Source organism: Notolepis coatsorum (genome assembly GCF_963971535.1).
Source record: "Notolepis coatsorum genome assembly, chromosome: 18".
NCBI classification, from domain to species: domain Eukaryota; kingdom Metazoa; phylum Chordata; class Actinopteri; order Aulopiformes; family Paralepididae; genus Notolepis; species Notolepis coatsorum.
The window spans coordinates 36422024-36440675 of NC_140182.1; the positions used below are offsets into that span (position 1 = coordinate 36422024).

General features: G+C 48.5%; 1 protein-coding gene across 1 annotated transcript in view; it reads left to right on the forward strand.

The window, feature by feature from the left end:
• Positions 1 to 6691, forward strand: part of srgap1a (SLIT-ROBO Rho GTPase activating protein 1a) — a 188302-nt gene extending 181611 nt beyond the window's left edge. Inside the window, 2 exon segments of the mRNA XM_084335154.1 lie at positions 585 to 981; positions 2733 to 6691. Of these exon segments, the coding sequence (XP_084191280.1) occupies positions 585 to 981; positions 2733 to 3146 (811 nt within the window). The 3' untranslated portion in view covers positions 3147 to 6691.
• Positions 6692 to 18652: the final 11961 nt, after the last annotated feature.

Genomic DNA, 18652 nt, shown 5'->3' on the forward strand with positions numbered 1-18652 from the left:
CCCAGGGAGCCTGCTGCGGTGCTCTGATGAACCGCAGGCCTCCCGGCGCTGGCCGCCCGCCCGCCACTGAACCGTTGTACCTGCTCCCCCCAAACAAGCTCGTTATACTGTAGAAACACTTTGGGGTCTGACATCATCGCACTCTTAGGTCTGAACCCTACAGTGAGACGGCGCTCTCTTTTAGTGTTCCCATAGTGTCCCAGGTCTCCTTTCACTTCAATTCAATCCTAATTTCATTTAAAATGGTCATTTTATTGGCATGAAATACCAAAGTACATATTGCAAAAGCAAGTCTCTCTATTGGGGGTTAATTGCTGCTTCCTCTGTGTGCATATTCCATTTCCAGAATACATGATACTATATATATATTGTATTCCATTTTCATTCCGACACCTCCCCTTTGTGATGGCAGCAACTCACAGACGATAAAAGATTCAAGTTAAAATGTGGTCCCTCTGGGTAGGTGTGTGGAGACGGGGTAGCGCTGCTTTTGCGGACATAATATTTTTTTTTACTTTCCGAGCTGCGTGCTCTTCGTCAAGACGACCTCCTGACCTCCGTGTCTGTCTCCCCCCCTCCAACAGGCAGCACAGGAAGAGGTCTGACCCCCCGTCTCGCCGGCCCCCCGCCCGTCCCACCGACGTCCACTGCATGGCGCACCCCTCCCAGCAGGGCCACGGAGGGCAGCACGGCGGCACCCCGGAGATGGGCTCCCCCGTCCTGGGGGGCCACTTCAGCCCGCGCGACCTGCTGCGGAGCCGCACGGGGGGCCACATGCCGGTGGACAGCCCGGAGCGCCGGCGCCGCACGGGCCACGGCAGCCTCACCAACATCAGCCGGCACGAGTCGCTGAAGAAGATCGAGAGCCCGCCCATCCGCCGCTCCACCTCCTCCGGCCAGCAGTACACGGCCTTCTCCGAGGGCGGCCACCACCACCACCACCACGGCGGCAAGTCCCTGGACCCGGAGACCATCGCACAGGTCAGCGTGGGGCTCCCTCCACCGTCACAGCCCTGCCCTGCCCTGTAAAAACATAGTCAGTCCCCCCTGTCTTCCGCTACCTCTGGCTGCTACTGTGTCTCTGCTAAACACACAATGAAGGAGAACCCGCTGGAGCTTCACAGGCACTAGTTTTGAGACGTCGAGTCTCTCTTTGAGAGCCGCGGCGTTGTTGTCGTCTCGCTCCACGGCACGCAGAGAGTTCTTGAATCTGAGTCTGAGTCCCGGGCGCCTGTGTTGTGTCAGAAAACAGAAGGCCATTACAAAGTATACGTCAGCGTCTGGATGGTAATGCTTTGTGTTGGAAACGGACCCAATTACTTCATTCAGAGCTGATAAAGATGTGACGGGTCTTTAATTAGACCGCAGCGACACACTTTCTGGATAGTAGAGCCGGCGGCGGCGTGCGTGTGTGTGTGTGTGTGTGTGTGCGTGTGTGTGTGTGTGTGTGTGTGTGTGTGTGTTTAGAGCTATAATTAGAACGCTGAGGTCACAGAGGGGACGTCTTAACGTCGCTGGCCCGTCTGTCTCGTCTACCAGGAAGATGCTCAGATGAATACATCTCGTCATCTCCGCATCTTCTTCGCTATCCAAAGTCATTAGGCCGCGGAGCCTCTGCAGCACACGACAGAACACTCCACTCTGCACAGATGATGATGATGATGCACGCTGGATGTTTTCTTCCTTCTTTTTTTTTAACTCTCCTTCTATAGGGAGGTGTAGTGGTTACGTCATTGCTGTTTCCAGCCGGTCCACCTCGCAAAATTGCAACGTATTTCCCCCATTGCCCATTTCTAAATCGTCTCGTTTAAAAGAAATAAAGCATGAACATTTGCATGGTGTACCTTTCTGTGCGTATTCATCCACAATCTATAGCTCAACATGAAAATATTCGCAATTAATGGTAAAAATCGTAAGAATTTTATTTCAACCAAAAATGCTTAAAACAATAATGTTAGCACGGTCAGGTGGCGTAGCGGAGATTGCACTCGTCACCAATGCAAGAGGCTGCGGTCTCGACTCCCGGAGTCAGCATTGCCTTGGTTTGGGCTGATCGCTATACTAACTCGTTTGGCTGAGTTAGGGGGAGAGAAGCCGTGGGTGGGAAACTGCCGTTGTGGACAGCGACGCCTACAGGTCAGGTCTGGGCGCTTGCTCAGCGGAGGCAGGACTTGAGGAAGGCAGCGTGACCTCCCACGTGTTACACTTCACCAATGAGAGTCCTCGCTGCCAGGTGAGAAGAGAGCCACTGGCTGTCGCCGCACGTGTCGGAGGAAGCGTGCGGATACTTCAGGGTTCCCTTGTACCGACCAGTAGGAGAACATGCGCACAACAACCAGGTAGGGGAGGGGGGGGGAATTGGCATAACGACTAACTTGGGACGGGGAGAAAACAGAGAAAAATCGGAGAAAGAGAGATACAAAAGAAATTATAATAATAATAATGTTAATGATAGAAGAGAACAAATTTTGTGCAAAAATGGAAAGCTTTCCAATGTTCATGAGGCAGAATTGTTACAATAGCCGATAATCCATTTTCCCAATGATAAATCCCTATACGGGCGGACCTCGCGGCCGGTCCAAAGTGACGTCAGACTACACCTCCCTATGTAGCTCCTCCTACCTTCTCCTGTCTTGCTGTGCCTCTGTCATCTCACATCCATTCCGAACTCTCTCCTTATCGTACTCTTCATATCTCTCTCTCTCTCTCTCTCTCCCCTCTCATCCCCGCAGGACATAGAGGAGACGATGAACACCGCCCTGAACGAGCTGCGCGAGCTGGAGAGGCAGAGCTCGGCCAAACACGCCCCGGACGTGGTGCTGGACACCCTGGAGCAGAGGCAGACCTCCTCCTCCTCCGGGGGGGGCGGCGGTCCCACTCCGGCCAGCTCCAGCGAGTCCCTCAGCCCCATCCACAGCGTGCTGCTGCGCTCCACAGCCAACACGGAGCCACCCATCCGCCGCAGCACCAGCAACTCCAGCGACGCCATGAGCACCTTCAAGCCCATGGTGGCGCCCCGCATGGGGGTGCAGCTCAAGCCGCCGGCCCTGAGGCCCAAGCCCATGGTCATGCCCAAGATCATCCAGGCCCCGCTGCCCCCCGTGCCCTCTGCTCAGGACCCCCTGGATAAGTCCTGCACTATGTGAACTCTGGGACAGGAACCATAGTTATGAGGGGGGAGAAGAAAAAAACAAAGCGAAACTGTTAATAATAATAATGATAATAATAATAATATTCTCTATGGTGGACACACGCCGGAATAGAGAGAGAGAGAGAGAGGCCTCCAAGGGGACTTTAACATCATCTTAGCAATGTCTATAAAGTGGTAGTTATATTAATAACGATATCTATGAAAAGTGCAACAGCCATCACCTGGACGGAAAGAGAGATATTTTAAGCGACGGGGTGTGACGTCTGCTCCATGAGAGGGATGCGCGTGGCTTTGCAGTGTCTTGGAAGTGAAACTCTCGAGGATCCCCGAGGACGGGTGCTGGACTCGCAAAGAAAAGAGATGGATATACTGGACCCATTATTTCAAAATAGACAAAAACTTCTGTCTACAATTGCTGTCGATATGTATGGAACAATACTGTAACCTGTTGATATGCCCCCCTATCAATACTATGTAACCTTTCTTCTTTTCTCTTGGTAAAAAAAAAACAACAACAACAAATCACAAAGGCTTCCTTCGAGGTTTTAGAAACGTAACAAGTAGCTTCTCTGTTGTAACGCTCGACTCGAAGAGGGGCCTCATGCGGGGACGTGTGTATCTAAATCAGTCTAACCAGAGTTTCTTACCCATAGACATAGAATTAAAAGTATTTTTGGTGCTCTCACCTACATACTGTACAAAGAGCCATTGAGATGTTAGTGTACTAAAAACAAAGGCCTTACTGACTCCAATGTAGAGGCGCTATGATGGCCATGGCAGAAACGGAACAGAAGCTAGAGAGCTTCGACACTTACGGCTACTAGAGGCACTGCGTTGATAAATGAACTGTATTGATATCGGTCTAATGTAACTCACGCATACTCGACACGTTTCTACGACCAAGACTATAGGCCACATCTCGGGAAACCTACCAAGAGATCACTTCAGTGTTATGTTACTTTCAAAACAGATTTTATATTAACAGATCACTATTTCAGTATATTTTAAGAGTGAGACGACGTGACTATTGGATAGAACCACTATGTGAAAACCCCCTTTTATCATGAACATCATGTGAACCATTTTAATCCTCTTTGAATTCCACCCACGTCGATAATAACTTATGGCTTCGCATTTATCCTTAGAACCACAGAGAGCCGTGTGAAATGTATTTTATTTTTTATTGTAGAATGTAGAAAAAAAACTAGGATTTATCATCTCCTACCTGTAGCTTTACATAAAAACATACGATATTACACTCCCAAAAAAAGAAAGTGTTGAAATAACAGAGTGTGTGGTCCTTAACTAAACTGCGGATGTGCAACAAAGAAAAAGACGACCTGGCTTAAAGTTTTTATTAAAGATCTCCTCCAGATGTATTTTAAACTCTTAAAAAACGTTCTATATTGTATTACATTATTGGTTTTTCCATCCAAATTATTCAATAAACTACTGAAAATGGCTTAGTAGATTCTCGACACATTTACCCCTTTTGAAGGGTGAACGCAAGGATCTATCGATATGCAAATTGGCAACAAGCACCCATTGATATTTACCAGGAATTCCAAAGCGGCAGCTTTTATTCTTAGGTGTCGATACCTACTCAGCTTTCTGTGTAGCTGAAGGTAAAGGTGTCCAGTCACCGTATATATTGGACCATGAGAGGTTCAGCCTATTAGTTTCAACTCAGATTTCAGAGAAGCTCTCCCTCTCCAGGGACAGAATGGTAAAAAGGCACTCTGGTGACACGTTCTGCACAAATAACAATCTGTATAGTCCAAAAGGCCTCCAAGAGGAGTGAACCATAGAAATGTTTCGAGTGGAGGGAATCTTTAAAACATGTTTTCCCCAACATGCACGTATGTGTTTAGTGAGGGACAACAACGTCTTGCGTTCTGTCAACGCGTCTTTTTCCAAGAGTGTGGGATGTGGGACAGGCTACCGTAGGGGTAGCTCGTTTCATTATAATGCCTGGCTTTATTTACCCAAAGACTTGATCCTGTACAAGTTAGAGCATAAGATGTTGACTCGTCATTCCTTTATAATGACTGAATGAACTGAATAGACTGTCGTCATGGCGCTGCTCCAACAGGGAGCGCGGCCGGTAGCCATGGACCTAATGACTGTTATTGTTAAGAGCCTCTTTTTCATATTTTCTTCCTGCTTCTTCATCGTTAGGATCCGTAGATCTACCTTATAAAAGGTCACGATCCCACTCGTTTGGGAGAAGAAGAAGAAGAAGAAACAGTGAAACAGTAGCCGCTTTGCTTGAGTCCTTCGAAGTCCCCGTGTTTTGTGTCAGGTGTGTGGATGATGACTGAAAGATGTACTCCTGCATTTGCTCCGGTGTTAAAGGTTTTACGTGTGGAATCTCCTCCGGGTGATAACCCCCCCCCCCCCCCCCCTCCTTGTGAATGATTGATGCGCAGCGGTGTTCCAGGCATGCCGCACATGCCTGGAACGACAGCGGCACGTGCTGAAACAAACGGGGAGGAACATTCTCTTACAGTACATGCGACTTCTTCTTGGGCGACTCACGTGTGTGTGTGTGTGTGTGTGTGTGTGTGTGTGTGTGTGTGTGTGTGTGTGTGTGTGTGTGTGTGTGTGTGTGACTGTGTGTGTGTGTGTGTGACTGTGTGTGTGTGTGACTGTGTGTGTGACTGTGTGACTGTGTGTGTGTGACTGTGCCACCCGTAGTGTTTTTGAAGTACTACTATACTGTAAGGTAGACGTAGCAGGGACGGGCGCATGTCGTGTCTGGCTAGTGGCCATAGATTTAATAACTCTGCAAAATGTTTTTTTTTTCCAATTCCGCAATGAATAAGCAAAGCTCTCCTAACGGCAGGTTTACAGTATCCCTTTTGACGTGACAAATATTTCATTGTGTATAGTTATTGAAAAAATGAATTTGCATTCTGAATTACTAACCCATTTATTATTGATTATTTTTGTAATTAAGTTTTATGTGTAACGTTTTTTTTTTTTTTTTAGAACTTATTGAAATTTAAAAAATACAAAAATACATTAAAAAAAATTAAGAAAGAAAAGTTGTAGAAACGAGAAAAAGAAGAAAAAAAAGGTCCAGTGATACAGGTGTTTCCCATCCGCGAGGCCTGTAGTAAAAGTGTGTCATCGTGTGTCACAATGTAACGTCCCCGAATAGTTAAGTACTGTAGCAGGTCGGGTCGTTACGCTGTCCGTATAGGCTGTTGTTTAACGGTAGCTACTCTGTGGCGTCTCTCTGTACATCTGTAGTATGTACACGTGAAAGTGCCTTTGACATTTTTAGTTTTAGAGGACCTTCAGACATGATTCTGTACTGTTACATTCTCATTTCAGACCCTGTGTTTGTGAGCAAGTGCTGTGCCGGAGGAAGGGGGATGAATTAAGTAACGATGCCATTTTAGAAAAGAAGAAAAGAAAGAAAGTTGTATGAATGGATTGATGATGATGAATAAAAACAGCTTACCCATTGTGACATTGCACTTTTCTGTATAGAACTGTATATTTGGCATGTAACATCATAACATCTTCTGGAGTTCTCCGAGGGCTCGCTCCTCCGAGGATCTCTTTCTAATAAAGGAAATAGTTTGTCGAGTCTGAAGTCTTGTCTTTTCAACGTGGCCATCACACATATTATCTACTCTGGTTGGGGATACTCGGTGCAAATCAGTGTTTATTGTTTTAATTGGTTTTCAAAGTGATGGATAATAGTAGTGTGCTACATGAGATTTAAAAAACTATATTTGTTATATTAGATGGAAAAAAGCATGATAAAAGGGGGCTACAGTAGAGATGTTAAACTGGAACACACAACTTCACCCTCTTCAGTGTTCATTTAGCTCACCAGCACCATGTAAATGGTAAAATGGCTGCATTTATATAGCGCTTTTATCCAAAGCACTTTACAATTTGTTCCTCACATTTTACCCATTCACTCACACATTCACACACCGACAGCGGAGGCAACCATGCAAGGTGCCAACCTGCTCATCATGAGCAATTAGGGGTTAAGTGTCTAGCTCAAGGACACTTTGACACGCTGCCCGGGAGGAGCGGGAATAGAACCAGAAACCTCCGGATTACAACTGCTCTACCTCCCGAGCCACTGCGCCCCACCATGTGACCACATAAATTATGTGAACTACCACAGTCTTATCCATTCTGCCACCTGAAGAGGAATCCAATTCATGTTGCAAGGTGTAGAGTTAGTTTACGGCGCCACAGGGCTACAGTACACTACCATTGCAAAGTTTCAACTTTGTTACACTCACCCCCCTCTCCAACTCACTCCACCCCCCCCCCCCCCCCCGGCTGGAGAGCTGTGCTCAACCAGATTATCAGAGTCACGGCACCACTTGTAACTTAAATGAAAATCTACTTAATTCATAAAACACGGCAGGCCTGTGTGTGACTATAGTACTTTTTGTCAGCGATGGGATTGTCTTCTTTATAGATAAATAAGCAATTGTTGTTGTAGAGCCGCCTGTGTTGTTGTGATGATGCATCTCTGGAGCTAGACTCGCTATAAATGTTTCAAAGTGTAACTCAACTGAAGAAGACCGTATAGCCTGCTGTACTGAATTGTCCGGTAAGTCTAACTAACAACAAGGCTATATTGCTCCATTCAGTGTTTATTATAATAACCTATTTGAGCTCATCATCACCGACCAGGGAACCCACACTGTGGCCGGATAATAATAAACAATAGCGCACAGACACACGCTCATAGCGAGGGGGGCGTACTAGCGTAGGTCAGTGGCCAATCGGAGCGCAAAACGGGAACCCGGAAACACGAACGCATTGGTAAAAGCATAGACGCGTCCTCTCCGGTACACGAGGAGGCAGCCGTTGCATCTTTTCACCTGTACAGCGCGATCTCTCAGTGGTGAGTAACGCGTGGGAGGCTCACGCTGCCCCCGATACTTCCTGATTCTGCTGTACAGGCGCACCAACTGACCTGTAGGAGTCGCTGTCCACAACATCCGATCCCCACCCACCGGCTTTCCCACCCCCTAATACTGCCAATTGTATTAGTATGAACGACCAGCCAAGCCGGAAGCAACGCCGAGAGCTGGGCTCGAACCCAGCATCTCCTGCGTTAGTGGCGAGTGCCTTGCCCACTGCGCCACTTAGCCGCCCTGTATTTCACACCATTATCAAAGAGGCTGGATATAGGAAGAGGGGAAATGAATGGGAGGCGATGTTCTCACGGAGACTCAACGCACGTCATTAGAGAAACTGACTTGTGCAATACCAATCAACTGTTTAAATATCATGCAAATTTCAATATTGTAAATAAAAGATGATCTCAAAAACTAGCCTGATTGTTAGCCTAGCTTACCCTTGTTGTTTATAACTCGTCAAAAAAGGTGAAATAAGTCATCATTATGCACCCAAAATATAACAGAAATCCCTTTGACATCACTGGTGGCCATATCCAAACTCATGCAACAAAAACAAGGTTATGTACGTACATGCATACAAGTAAATAAAAATGCAAAATTACAGTAGCAATAGTATACAAGGACAATTACATTTACACAATTACAAATAAGGGAGAGAGAAGGAAAGGGAGCGTGAGAACCAGAGGGAGAGAGAGAAGAAAGGGGGAGAAGGAGGGAGGTAGGTGAGGGGGCTTAGGGGGAGGAGAGAAGAGTCTGAGGGCTATGTGTGTGATTGGGAGGCAGTCAGCAGGTGCAACAGTCGGTTATGATTTGTTGCTGATTTTGTTTAAAAGCAGTGAGCGATGTGAGGGCAGCGAGTTTAAGGGTGTTAGGCAAAATATCCCCCGTGGTATTGCATTTTGTTTACATTTTGGTGTTTTTTTGTCTGATGTGTTGGTCTGAATTTAATCTTCAACTTGCAAGAATAAGCCAGATTTATAAACAAATGAATAACAAGTGAACTTATTTAGACAAACTTTTATTAAATTAGAAAACGTTAGAAACGTGTGAAATCTCTCGTCAGGCTCACGATTCTGTTCTGGATGATTTAAGGCAGCTTCAGTTGACCGTCTTCTCCGGCCCTGGCTCCTGCTCCAGCTCCATGGTGGCCATGGTGGTGGCTGGAGGTGGCAGCAGCACCTTGCTTGCTCCAGGCCTTGGCGGAGGTCTTCTGAGACGGGACAGGAGGATGGCGCTTGTTAGCATGTTAGCTCATTAGCATGGGCTCACACACAACAGCACTAGTATAGCTGCACCCCCCCCCCCCCCCCCCCCTTCTCCTCCTCCTCCTCCTCCTCCTCCTCCTCCTCCTCCTCCTCAAGGGAGATGTACCTTGAGTTGGGCTGGCCCAGGCCCAGCGTTGTGGCTGGAGGTATCCACATCCACAGCAGCAACCACAGCTCTCCGCTTGTCCCTCCTCTGGGTCTTCAGCACCATCTGGATGGAGAGACAGGAGAATGACGCTTGTTGTGGACGAGAACATGTAGTGTAGTTTTTGAAAAATATGATACATTATTTTTATTTTTTTAAAGAAAAAGTAGGATCACTTCAGATCAATTCGTGGGTGTGGGGGGGGTTATCTTGTGAGTATTCAGAGTTCTGATGGCTTGGGGGAAAAGGCCATCACAACTTCAAAGAGAATGAGGAGGAGGTGAGAGGCTGCTATGTTGGTGGTCTTTCGGACCGTGCTTCGTAGATATCAGCTATGGCATGCAGAGTGACATCCATGATCTTTTCGGCTGTCCTCACAATCCTCTGCAGGGACTTACGTCCTGAGGCTGTTCTGCTCCCAAACCAGGTTGTGATGCAGTTTGACAGGACGCTCTCGATGGTTCCTCTAGTCTATAGAATGTAGGCACTTCCCATGGTGGCATTTTGAAACGGACACCGCCATCATGTTCACCATCTCGAAAACTACCATTTGTTATTTTTGGAAAGTCGTGCATCGAGAGAAAAAATAAGAATAAGAAAAAAAACACATGATTCAGAGTTTTCTCTCCATATCTCGCCAAAGTCTGAGAGTTGTGAAGCTGCCTACATTTTGACACCCGTTCCCGTTTTTCTACAACCCCGGACCACAGAGAAAATCAATCCAGAATGAAACATGGCACTGCCCTAAATGTATGTAAGTATGTAGGCCCCAGAACCCATTCTCCACACATGCAGCTCCTGTGGCCTGTCTCTCTCCCAGGTTAATAATATTAACAATAACTTTATTTGCACCTTTCATACAAAAATTGCAGCTCAAAGTGCTTCACAGCAGTAAAAAAGACAATGCATAAGGTGCAGACATATAAAACAGACATATAAAACTAGCATAAAAAAGATAGCAGCAAAGATAAGGCAAATCACATCGTTTTTCACATTAGGATCTAACATCCCAATATGCCTCTTTGTTTACGGTTTGATTCCGTTTTAAAATAGACAATAATAAAAAGAGTAAAATAGAATAGACAGTAAAATAGTGCAATAAAATAGTTAGTAAAATAGAATAGACATAGTAAAATAGTGCAATAAAATAGTTAGTAAAATAGAATAGACAGTAAAATGATGCAGTAGTGCAGGTTGAAGAAATACAATGACAAACATGCTCTCACACACACACACACACACACACACACACACACAGCCAAAACGTTAATGCCAGGCCCTGATCACTGGTTCTTGACCCTTTTTCCTCATGATTCTTGGACAGGTCAAAAGTTCACCTCAGCAATCTTGACCTTCCTCTCCATGGTTCGGACGCTGCACTCCAGCTTGCTGTGTTTGTCCAAAACCTGGATGTAGTCGAGGATCTCGGGCACGTCGGTCCCCACCTGGCTACGCAGCTTCCTGGTTAGGACCTCTGCCTTCGAACGCTCCTGGAGAGGGGGTGAGGTGGAGGGAGGTAGGAAGGAAGGAGCCAGGATAGGAAGCAGCAGGTTTGGGAAGGGGTAGATGGGTGGGGGGGGGGGCTACTTTAGTGCAGGATAACTTGTTAAAAAAGAATGTATCGATATAATACTCTGCTGTATCGACTGGACTAATCAGTGTCTGTGAGGCTAGACACAGTAGACACAATAAAGACTGGACTAATCAGTGTCTGTGAGGCTAGACACAGTAGATACAATAAAGACTGGGCTAATCAGTGTCTGTGAGGCTAGACACAGTAGATACAATAAAGACTGGGCTAATCAGTGTCTGTGAGGCTAGACACAGTAGACACAATAAAGTCTACTCTAATCAGTGTCTGTGAGGCTAGACACAGTAGACACAATAAAGACTGGACTAATCAGTGTCTGTGAGGCTAGACACAGTAGACACAATAAAGACTGGACTAATCAGTGTCTGTGAGGCTAGACACAGTTGACACAATAAAGACTGAACTAATCAGTGTCTGTGAGGCTAGACACAGTAGACACAATAAAGTCTACTCTAATCAGTGTCTGTGAGGCTAGACACAATAAAGACTGGGCTAATCAGTGTCTGTGAGGCTAGACACAATAAAGTCTGGGCTAATCAGTGTCTGTGAGGCTAGACACAATAAAGTCTGGGCTAATCAGTGTCTGTGAGGCTAGACACAATAAAGTCTGGGCTAATCAGTGTCTGTGAGGCTAGACACAATAAAGACTGGGCTAATCAGTGTCTGTGAGGCTAGACACAGTAGACACAATAAAGACTGGACTAATCAGTGTCTGTGAGGCTAGACACAGTAGACACAATAAAGACTGGACTAATCAGTGTCTGTGAGGCTAGACACAGTAGACACAATAAAGACTGAACTAATCAGTGTCTGTGAGGCTAGACACAGTAGACACAATAAAGTCTACTCTAATCAGTGTCTGTGAGGCTAGACACAGTAGACACAATAAAGACTGGGCTAATCAGTGTCTGTGAGGCTAGACACAATAAAGTCTGGGCTAATCAGTGTCTGTGAGGCTAGACACAATAAAGTCTGGGCTAATCAGTGTCTGTGAGGCTAGACACAATAAAGACTGGGCTAATCAGTGTCTGTGAGGCTAGACACAACTGTCAATTAAAAACAGTCTTTCTATTTCTAAAGTAGTCAGTTAATTGATTACATAACTTAAGATGCATTAGTATTCCCCATGCCATATAGTTATTATTATAATTATTATGATTATTATTGATTGGTAACACTGCCAGACCTCTTCAACCTGCAGAAACTCCTTTTCCATCTTCTCCAGCATCTGCGTCCTGTTGGTGATGTCACTGCTCAGCTGTTCTGACTCATACGTCGTGTTCTGAAGCTTATTCTGCTCGTGCACACACACACACACACACACACACACACACACACGCGGAAAATCACCACCACCAGCCATCAGCCAAATGTATAAAGAAAAATAACCTGTGGCAGTTTGTCTATTCTACTAGACACTTTGCCAGATAAACAACCAAAACTTTCTCTATTCAGTTTGGAAGGTAAAATAATGTGTCTGGTAGAGTGAAGAAAAAACACACACACATAAACACACACACACACACACACACACACACACACATGACTGTGTAGTTACCTTGTAAGAGTTGAGTGCCTGCTGTTTGTTGGCAGCCAGTAGTTTGAGTTGTGATAGCTCCTGGTTTTGCTCGTCAATGAGCTCCAGACACTTTCCGTTTTCAATCTTCAACAGCTGGAAGTCCAGCTACACATAGCACAGTACATACACTGTTATACTAGTGTTATACACTGTTATACTAGTGTTATACACTGTTATACTAGTATTATACACTGTTATACTAGTACCATACACTGTTATACTAGTATTATACACTGTTATACTAGTATTATACACTGTTATACTAGTACCATACACTGTTATACTAGTATTATACACTGTTATACTAGTACCATGCACTGTTATACAAGTACCATACACTGTTATACTAGTAGTATACACTGTTATACTAGTAGTATACACTGTTATACTAGTTGTAACTGAGGGGTACAATTCCCTGACTGTATTAATCAAGTACTGATATCATTGAATCACTACCGACTTGTACATTGCTGGCCAACACCGTACAAAGGTATTCTAGATGACGACACTCGCACAATAACAGGTTTTCCACTCAAAATACTTGTTTACAATATTTATTACACAAAGGGGATATTAGGTTACATCACTTGGTCACTTTAGATGCGCTTATAAGGCAAATAGAATGTGCAGGTAAATCAATAATGGATATTAAGGATTATCTAGGGATCTTCTGGGAAAGGGTGTACTACCGGTTGTAAGCCAGCAGAGGGGGCCAAAGCTCTATGCAAGTCAATGGTTCAGGGGGCAATATCACCCCTGGAGCAGTGGGGATAGGCAACCTGGTCCCAGGATGCGCGCCGTGTAGGTGAGAGCCGGGGAGTCTCTGCTCCGACAGAGACAGGCTTGAGTGATGGTCTCACGGGCAGGTGTAAATCCCACAGTAGCAGTGGGGTAGGCGGTTCTCTGTTCCAGCAGCTTGGTCAAAGCAATGAAGAAGAATAATCCTTGCCCGGAGAGTGGCACTGCCGGTGGGGTGTAAGTCCTCCGTGGTGCTGCTGCTCCGGTGTAGATATCCTCTCCGGTGCGGTAGTGCACGGCTGAACTTGACGTTACTGTACTATTAGCACGCGGCAATAAGTGCTCTATTATAGACACACAATTACCCACTTCACGTGGTCTTTGACTCGTAATGAAGGTTTACTAATATATAGAGAACGATACGACAAACAGACGTATTTAGGATAACACGATTCTATCTTGGGGCAATGCGGGCCCACTTACCACACGTAGCGTAGTGGGTAAGGCTTTACTTGGTAACTGAACCAGACTGAACTGAAGACGAACTGAAGAGGAACTGCCAGGCGGGGTTCTACATTTCTTGCGCCAGATATATATGTGCCGTGAACAAATAGTGCCTATCTCATTTCTGTCGCCTCTAGGTCTCGTAGCCGTGGGCGAAAAGCGGGCATGTTTGGGCGAGTCCCTGGCGGTAGCTTTCAAGTCAGCTCGAGTGGGCAAGGCTTTACTCGGTGCCTGGCGCCATGGGATCGCTTCCAATAGAGGAATGAATATTATGGTCTGTCCTGCTAGACTAAAGGGATATTCCGTGCATATTGTACAAGGAATATACAGGGGATATCAAACGATATGCAGATATTATACATGGGATCTCAGGCAATAAATATATATACTCGGTTTAATCTGACCCTTTGTAACAGCCGCCCCCTAATTAGTCCCACCTAATTAGCTAAGCAGGGACAGATTAACCGCACTGTCCACCACTCAATGTCTGTGAGGGGTCGGTCAGTTCACAAAGTCAGGGGTCATGGTCGTCATTAGGCAAGTCGGGGAGCCTTGGCGGCTCGATCAGCCTCGCCACGGGTTGGTTGTAGATCCGCCCTTGGCCGAGCACTTCTGCCACTCTGACCTTTCCGTCGGTACCAGTGGTCACTTTGCTTACGCAGCCGGCCGGCCACGCAGCTCGGGGTAGTGACTGGTCTATGGTCATGACGGCTGGACGGGATGAAGGGGGGCTTAGGAGGAAGCGGGCCTGAGACTGCTTTGATCTTGGCTTGGCTGTGCTTTCTCCTCCTCCGTCTGTTTCTCTTGTTCGCTCTGTACCCCGTGTGAGGAGGGGCCGGTCCCGGCCGCCCCGTCAAGGAGTCGCTTGGGGTGCTGGGTTCGAGGTCAGCTACGTCTGAAGCGCAGCTGAGGGGGGTGGAGTTCCGAACTCCCTCTGGTACCCACGGTTCTCTCACGGGCCTCTCGCTTAATGTCAATAGCCTCTGCTGTATGGGGGAGAGGCCGGTGTCTTCTTCTGTCTCTCTGGAGTGGAGGCAACTAGTGGCTGCTGTTCGGTTGAGAGATTTAGCGAGGGGGCCTTGCAATGTCCATCCTAGGCGGGTCTCGACTGCTGCAGGACAGCCTCGGGGGCCTGTATGGACCCGGTCAATCGGGACTATGAGTTCTGCATGGTCGGAGCCTATCAACAGGGTCGGGGTGACGCTGTCTATGAGCGGGATAGGTAGTTGACGCAGGTGCACATATTTATCCATCAACTTGGTGACAGGGTAGGTGTACTGCGAGAGTCCTATTTCTTGGCTGGTGAAAGCATTTGTGATCTTGTACCGTCGCTCTGGCTGCCCGCTTGCTGCGATAGTGAAGGAGACATTCTCGCCCTTTATCGTCTTTAAATCTCTCCTTATTGTCCGAATCGTCATTTGGTTCTCGCTCCCCCGCAGTCCCAGCTGGGCCGCAGCGGACGCGAGCAGAAGGGTCTTCTCTGACCCGTCATCAAGGACGGCGTAAGTGTCCATGACTTTGTCCCCGTGGCTCAGGAGCACTCTGACCACTTTGAGGAGCACACGGGGGGTCTCGCTGTGCTGGTCAATGTGGAGCACTCCTGTGGGTGGTGACGTAGACTCTATGTGGTACGAGTCGCACCTTGTCCGCCAGTGTCTGCCGTAGCAGTCGGGACAGAAGGGAGCGGTCTGGTGGAACTTTGGTTCTGGTGCCACCGCCTCGGCGTGGTACATGACCGCGACGGGCCCACTCTGTTGTCCTGGGTGACGCTTGTTGATGTCGTGCAGGACCTCCAGGTGGGTGCCACCGCACCTGCTGCACTTTTTCTTCAGGTGGCACTCAGCTGCTAGGTGGCTGCGCGCGCAGCGGAAGCAGCGGCGGTGGTCCTTGACCCACTGGCTCACATCATCCGTGGTCAGCTTCTTGAAATCCTCGCACTGGTGGAGCCGATGTTCTCCCCCACAGTACTGGCACTCAATCTTCCACTGGTCCTCTTTCGTCGAGGGGGTGTTGTGGTTGGAGTGCTGCGGTACTGACTCTGATTGGTGCATGACAGTCACCGATCTTCTTCCATCATTTAGTCTCCTGGTTCCTTCTCTGGAGCCAGGGGTGCTCCGTCCGAATGTATCTAGCCGTAAGCTGCTGACTTCTCTCGCTAGGAAGTCGGCTAGGTCGAGGAGGTTCGGTTCGGGGCCATTAGGGTCTCGGTGGTCTCTCTGTCGCCTAAAGCGCTCCTGTCGGGCGGGCGGTAGCTTCTCCAAGATCCTCTCTACATTTGAGTTGGCGTATAGTTCATGCCTACCCTTTTCCCTCTGCGCTCCCAGCATCCCTACCAGGGACTGCACTCTGATGGACAGGTCGTTCAGTGCTCGATTGTCTGTGGCTGGGGGTAGGCGGTCAATATGCCTTATCTCTTCTATCACGTAATCCCATATACGTCCATATCTCTGGTCCAGCGCTGCAAGGGCCGCTGTGTATGGTGTCGAAGAGGAGGCGTAGGCCAGCGCTATATTGTGCGCTCGCGGTACTTTCAGGTGCTTCAGTAATATTGCATACTTGTGGCGTTCATCAGCGACGTCCACCATCATTGTCTCTAGGCACATCCGGAGCTCCGTGTACTGTGCTCGATTCTCATAGACGAAGTCTGGGATTGACGGCGTGGCAATGTATGACGCTGTGGGTGACTGATACATCGGTGAGCGTTGGGGGAGAGGCCTCCTAGGCGAGTCTCCTCTGGCGTGTCGTCTTGGGCTGGTACTTGGTGGGTACCGAAGGTCGGGTACCCAGGTGCTGTTCCTCGGGGCTGGCGGTGCGTCAAACTCACCCGTGAGTTGAGTCGGGGGTTTGTAGCGCAGGGCCTCGGGGCTGACTTCCGGGCTGTACTGGACCTCCTGGTCCTGAGTACGTGGCTGCGGGTCGGGGCTGTACTGGGCCTCCTGGGCCAGAGCACGTTGCTGCTGGTCGGCTTGACACCCCTCCTCTTCCTCCTCCTCTTCCTCTGCTAGGACCTGGAGTCGTCTGCTCAGTCTCTCGGCGTGGTCCGGTTCCGTTACCCGGTTGCTGGGTCTCGTATGGACCGGCTGGGGAGGGGGTTCGGAGACGTGGACAGGATCCTCCTGTAGGCGGGGTCCCGGGTCGCTTCGTCGGGTAGGGGAATGTGTCCTAGACCCATGTCTGGACGACCTCTGAGAGCTCCGTGCGGAGTGAGGGGGTGTCGCCATGGCAACCAGTTTGTCCATCAGCTCCGCCTGCAGCCGGTCGCGCTCTTCCTCGCGCCGGGCATGGGCTGCGTCGCGCGCTGCTTCGCGCTGGGCATTGGCGATGTCGCGCTGCGCGTTGGCACTGGCCTGGGCAGCGTCGCGCTGTGCGTTGGCGACGTCGCGCTGGGCATTGGCGCTGACATGGGCGGCGTGGAGCTGTGCATTTGCGGCGTCGGCGCGGCTTCTCTCGACGTCGCGCTGGGCATTGGCGCTGGCATGGGCGGCGTCGGCGCGGCTTCTCTCGATGTTCTCTTCTGTCTGGAGGCGTCTGGTCTCCAGTCTTATTCGGTCGTCCTCGCTCCTTTGTTGCGCCTGGAAGCGCTCTCGCTCGCCTGCATAATGTTCGCGCTCGCACGTCTGTTGCGCTTGAAGTCGATCGCGTTCGGTGGAGGCTGCCAGGGTGGCGATGAGTGCTTGCGCCAGCATCTTGTCCGCCTCGCTGGGGGAAGACGCCGTTCGGGGCGATCGGCTCCCGGCAGTACTGGTTGGAGATCCATTCTCCGGTTGCGTACCGAGGAGATCCGTCTCCTGGGTGCGCGTCTCTCTAGGGTTGTCTTCCTCCCGGGGGTGATCGGGGGCTACTTCTTGGGTAGTGTCTGGGGGTAAAGTCGTGTCAGTTCCCTCCTGGTCCCCACCGTGAGCTTGGTCAGTTACATTAGCACCCACTAGGGCCTCTGTGGTCGGGGTAACCTGGTTGTTAAGGTCAGACATAATTTTACTTTCTACTTTTTCCGCGTTTAACTTCCCTTTAAAGCTAGGTATTGGACTGACAGAGTATGCCTCTAGGTAGGGAGGTGGCTGTCGTCTGCGCTGCGGGCGATCTAGCTTAGGAGAACCGTTTGTGGAGTGTTCGTCATCGGCCAATTCCATATTAATATTATATTAATATTACGCTAATTATTATCCGGCTCGAAGGACCAATTGTAACTGAGGGGTACAATTCCCTGACTGTATTAATCAAGTACTGATATCATTGAATCACTACCGACTTGTACATTGCTGGCCAACACCGTACAAAGGTATTCTAGATGACGACACTCGCACAATAACAGGTTTTCCACTCAAAATACTTGTTTACAATATTTATTACACAAAGGGGATATTAGGTTACATCACTTGGTCACTTTAGATGCGCTTATAAGGCAAATAGAATGTGCAGGTAAATCAATAATGGATATTAAGGATTATCTAGGGATCTTCTGGGAAAGGGTGTACTACCGGTTGTAAGCCAGCAGAGGGGGCCAAAGCTCTATGCAAGTCAATGGTTCAGGGGGCAATATCACCCCTGGAGCAGTGGGGATAGGCAACCTGGTCCCAGGATGCGCGCCGTGTAGGTGAGAGCCGGGGAGTCTCTGCTCCGACAGAGACAGGCTTGAGTGATGGTCTCACGGGCAGGTGTAAATCCCACAGTAGCAGTGGGGTAGGCGGTTCTCTGTTCCAGCAGCTTGGTCAAAGCAATGAAGAAGAATAATCCTTGCCCGGAGAGTGGCACTGCCGGTGGGGTGTATGTCC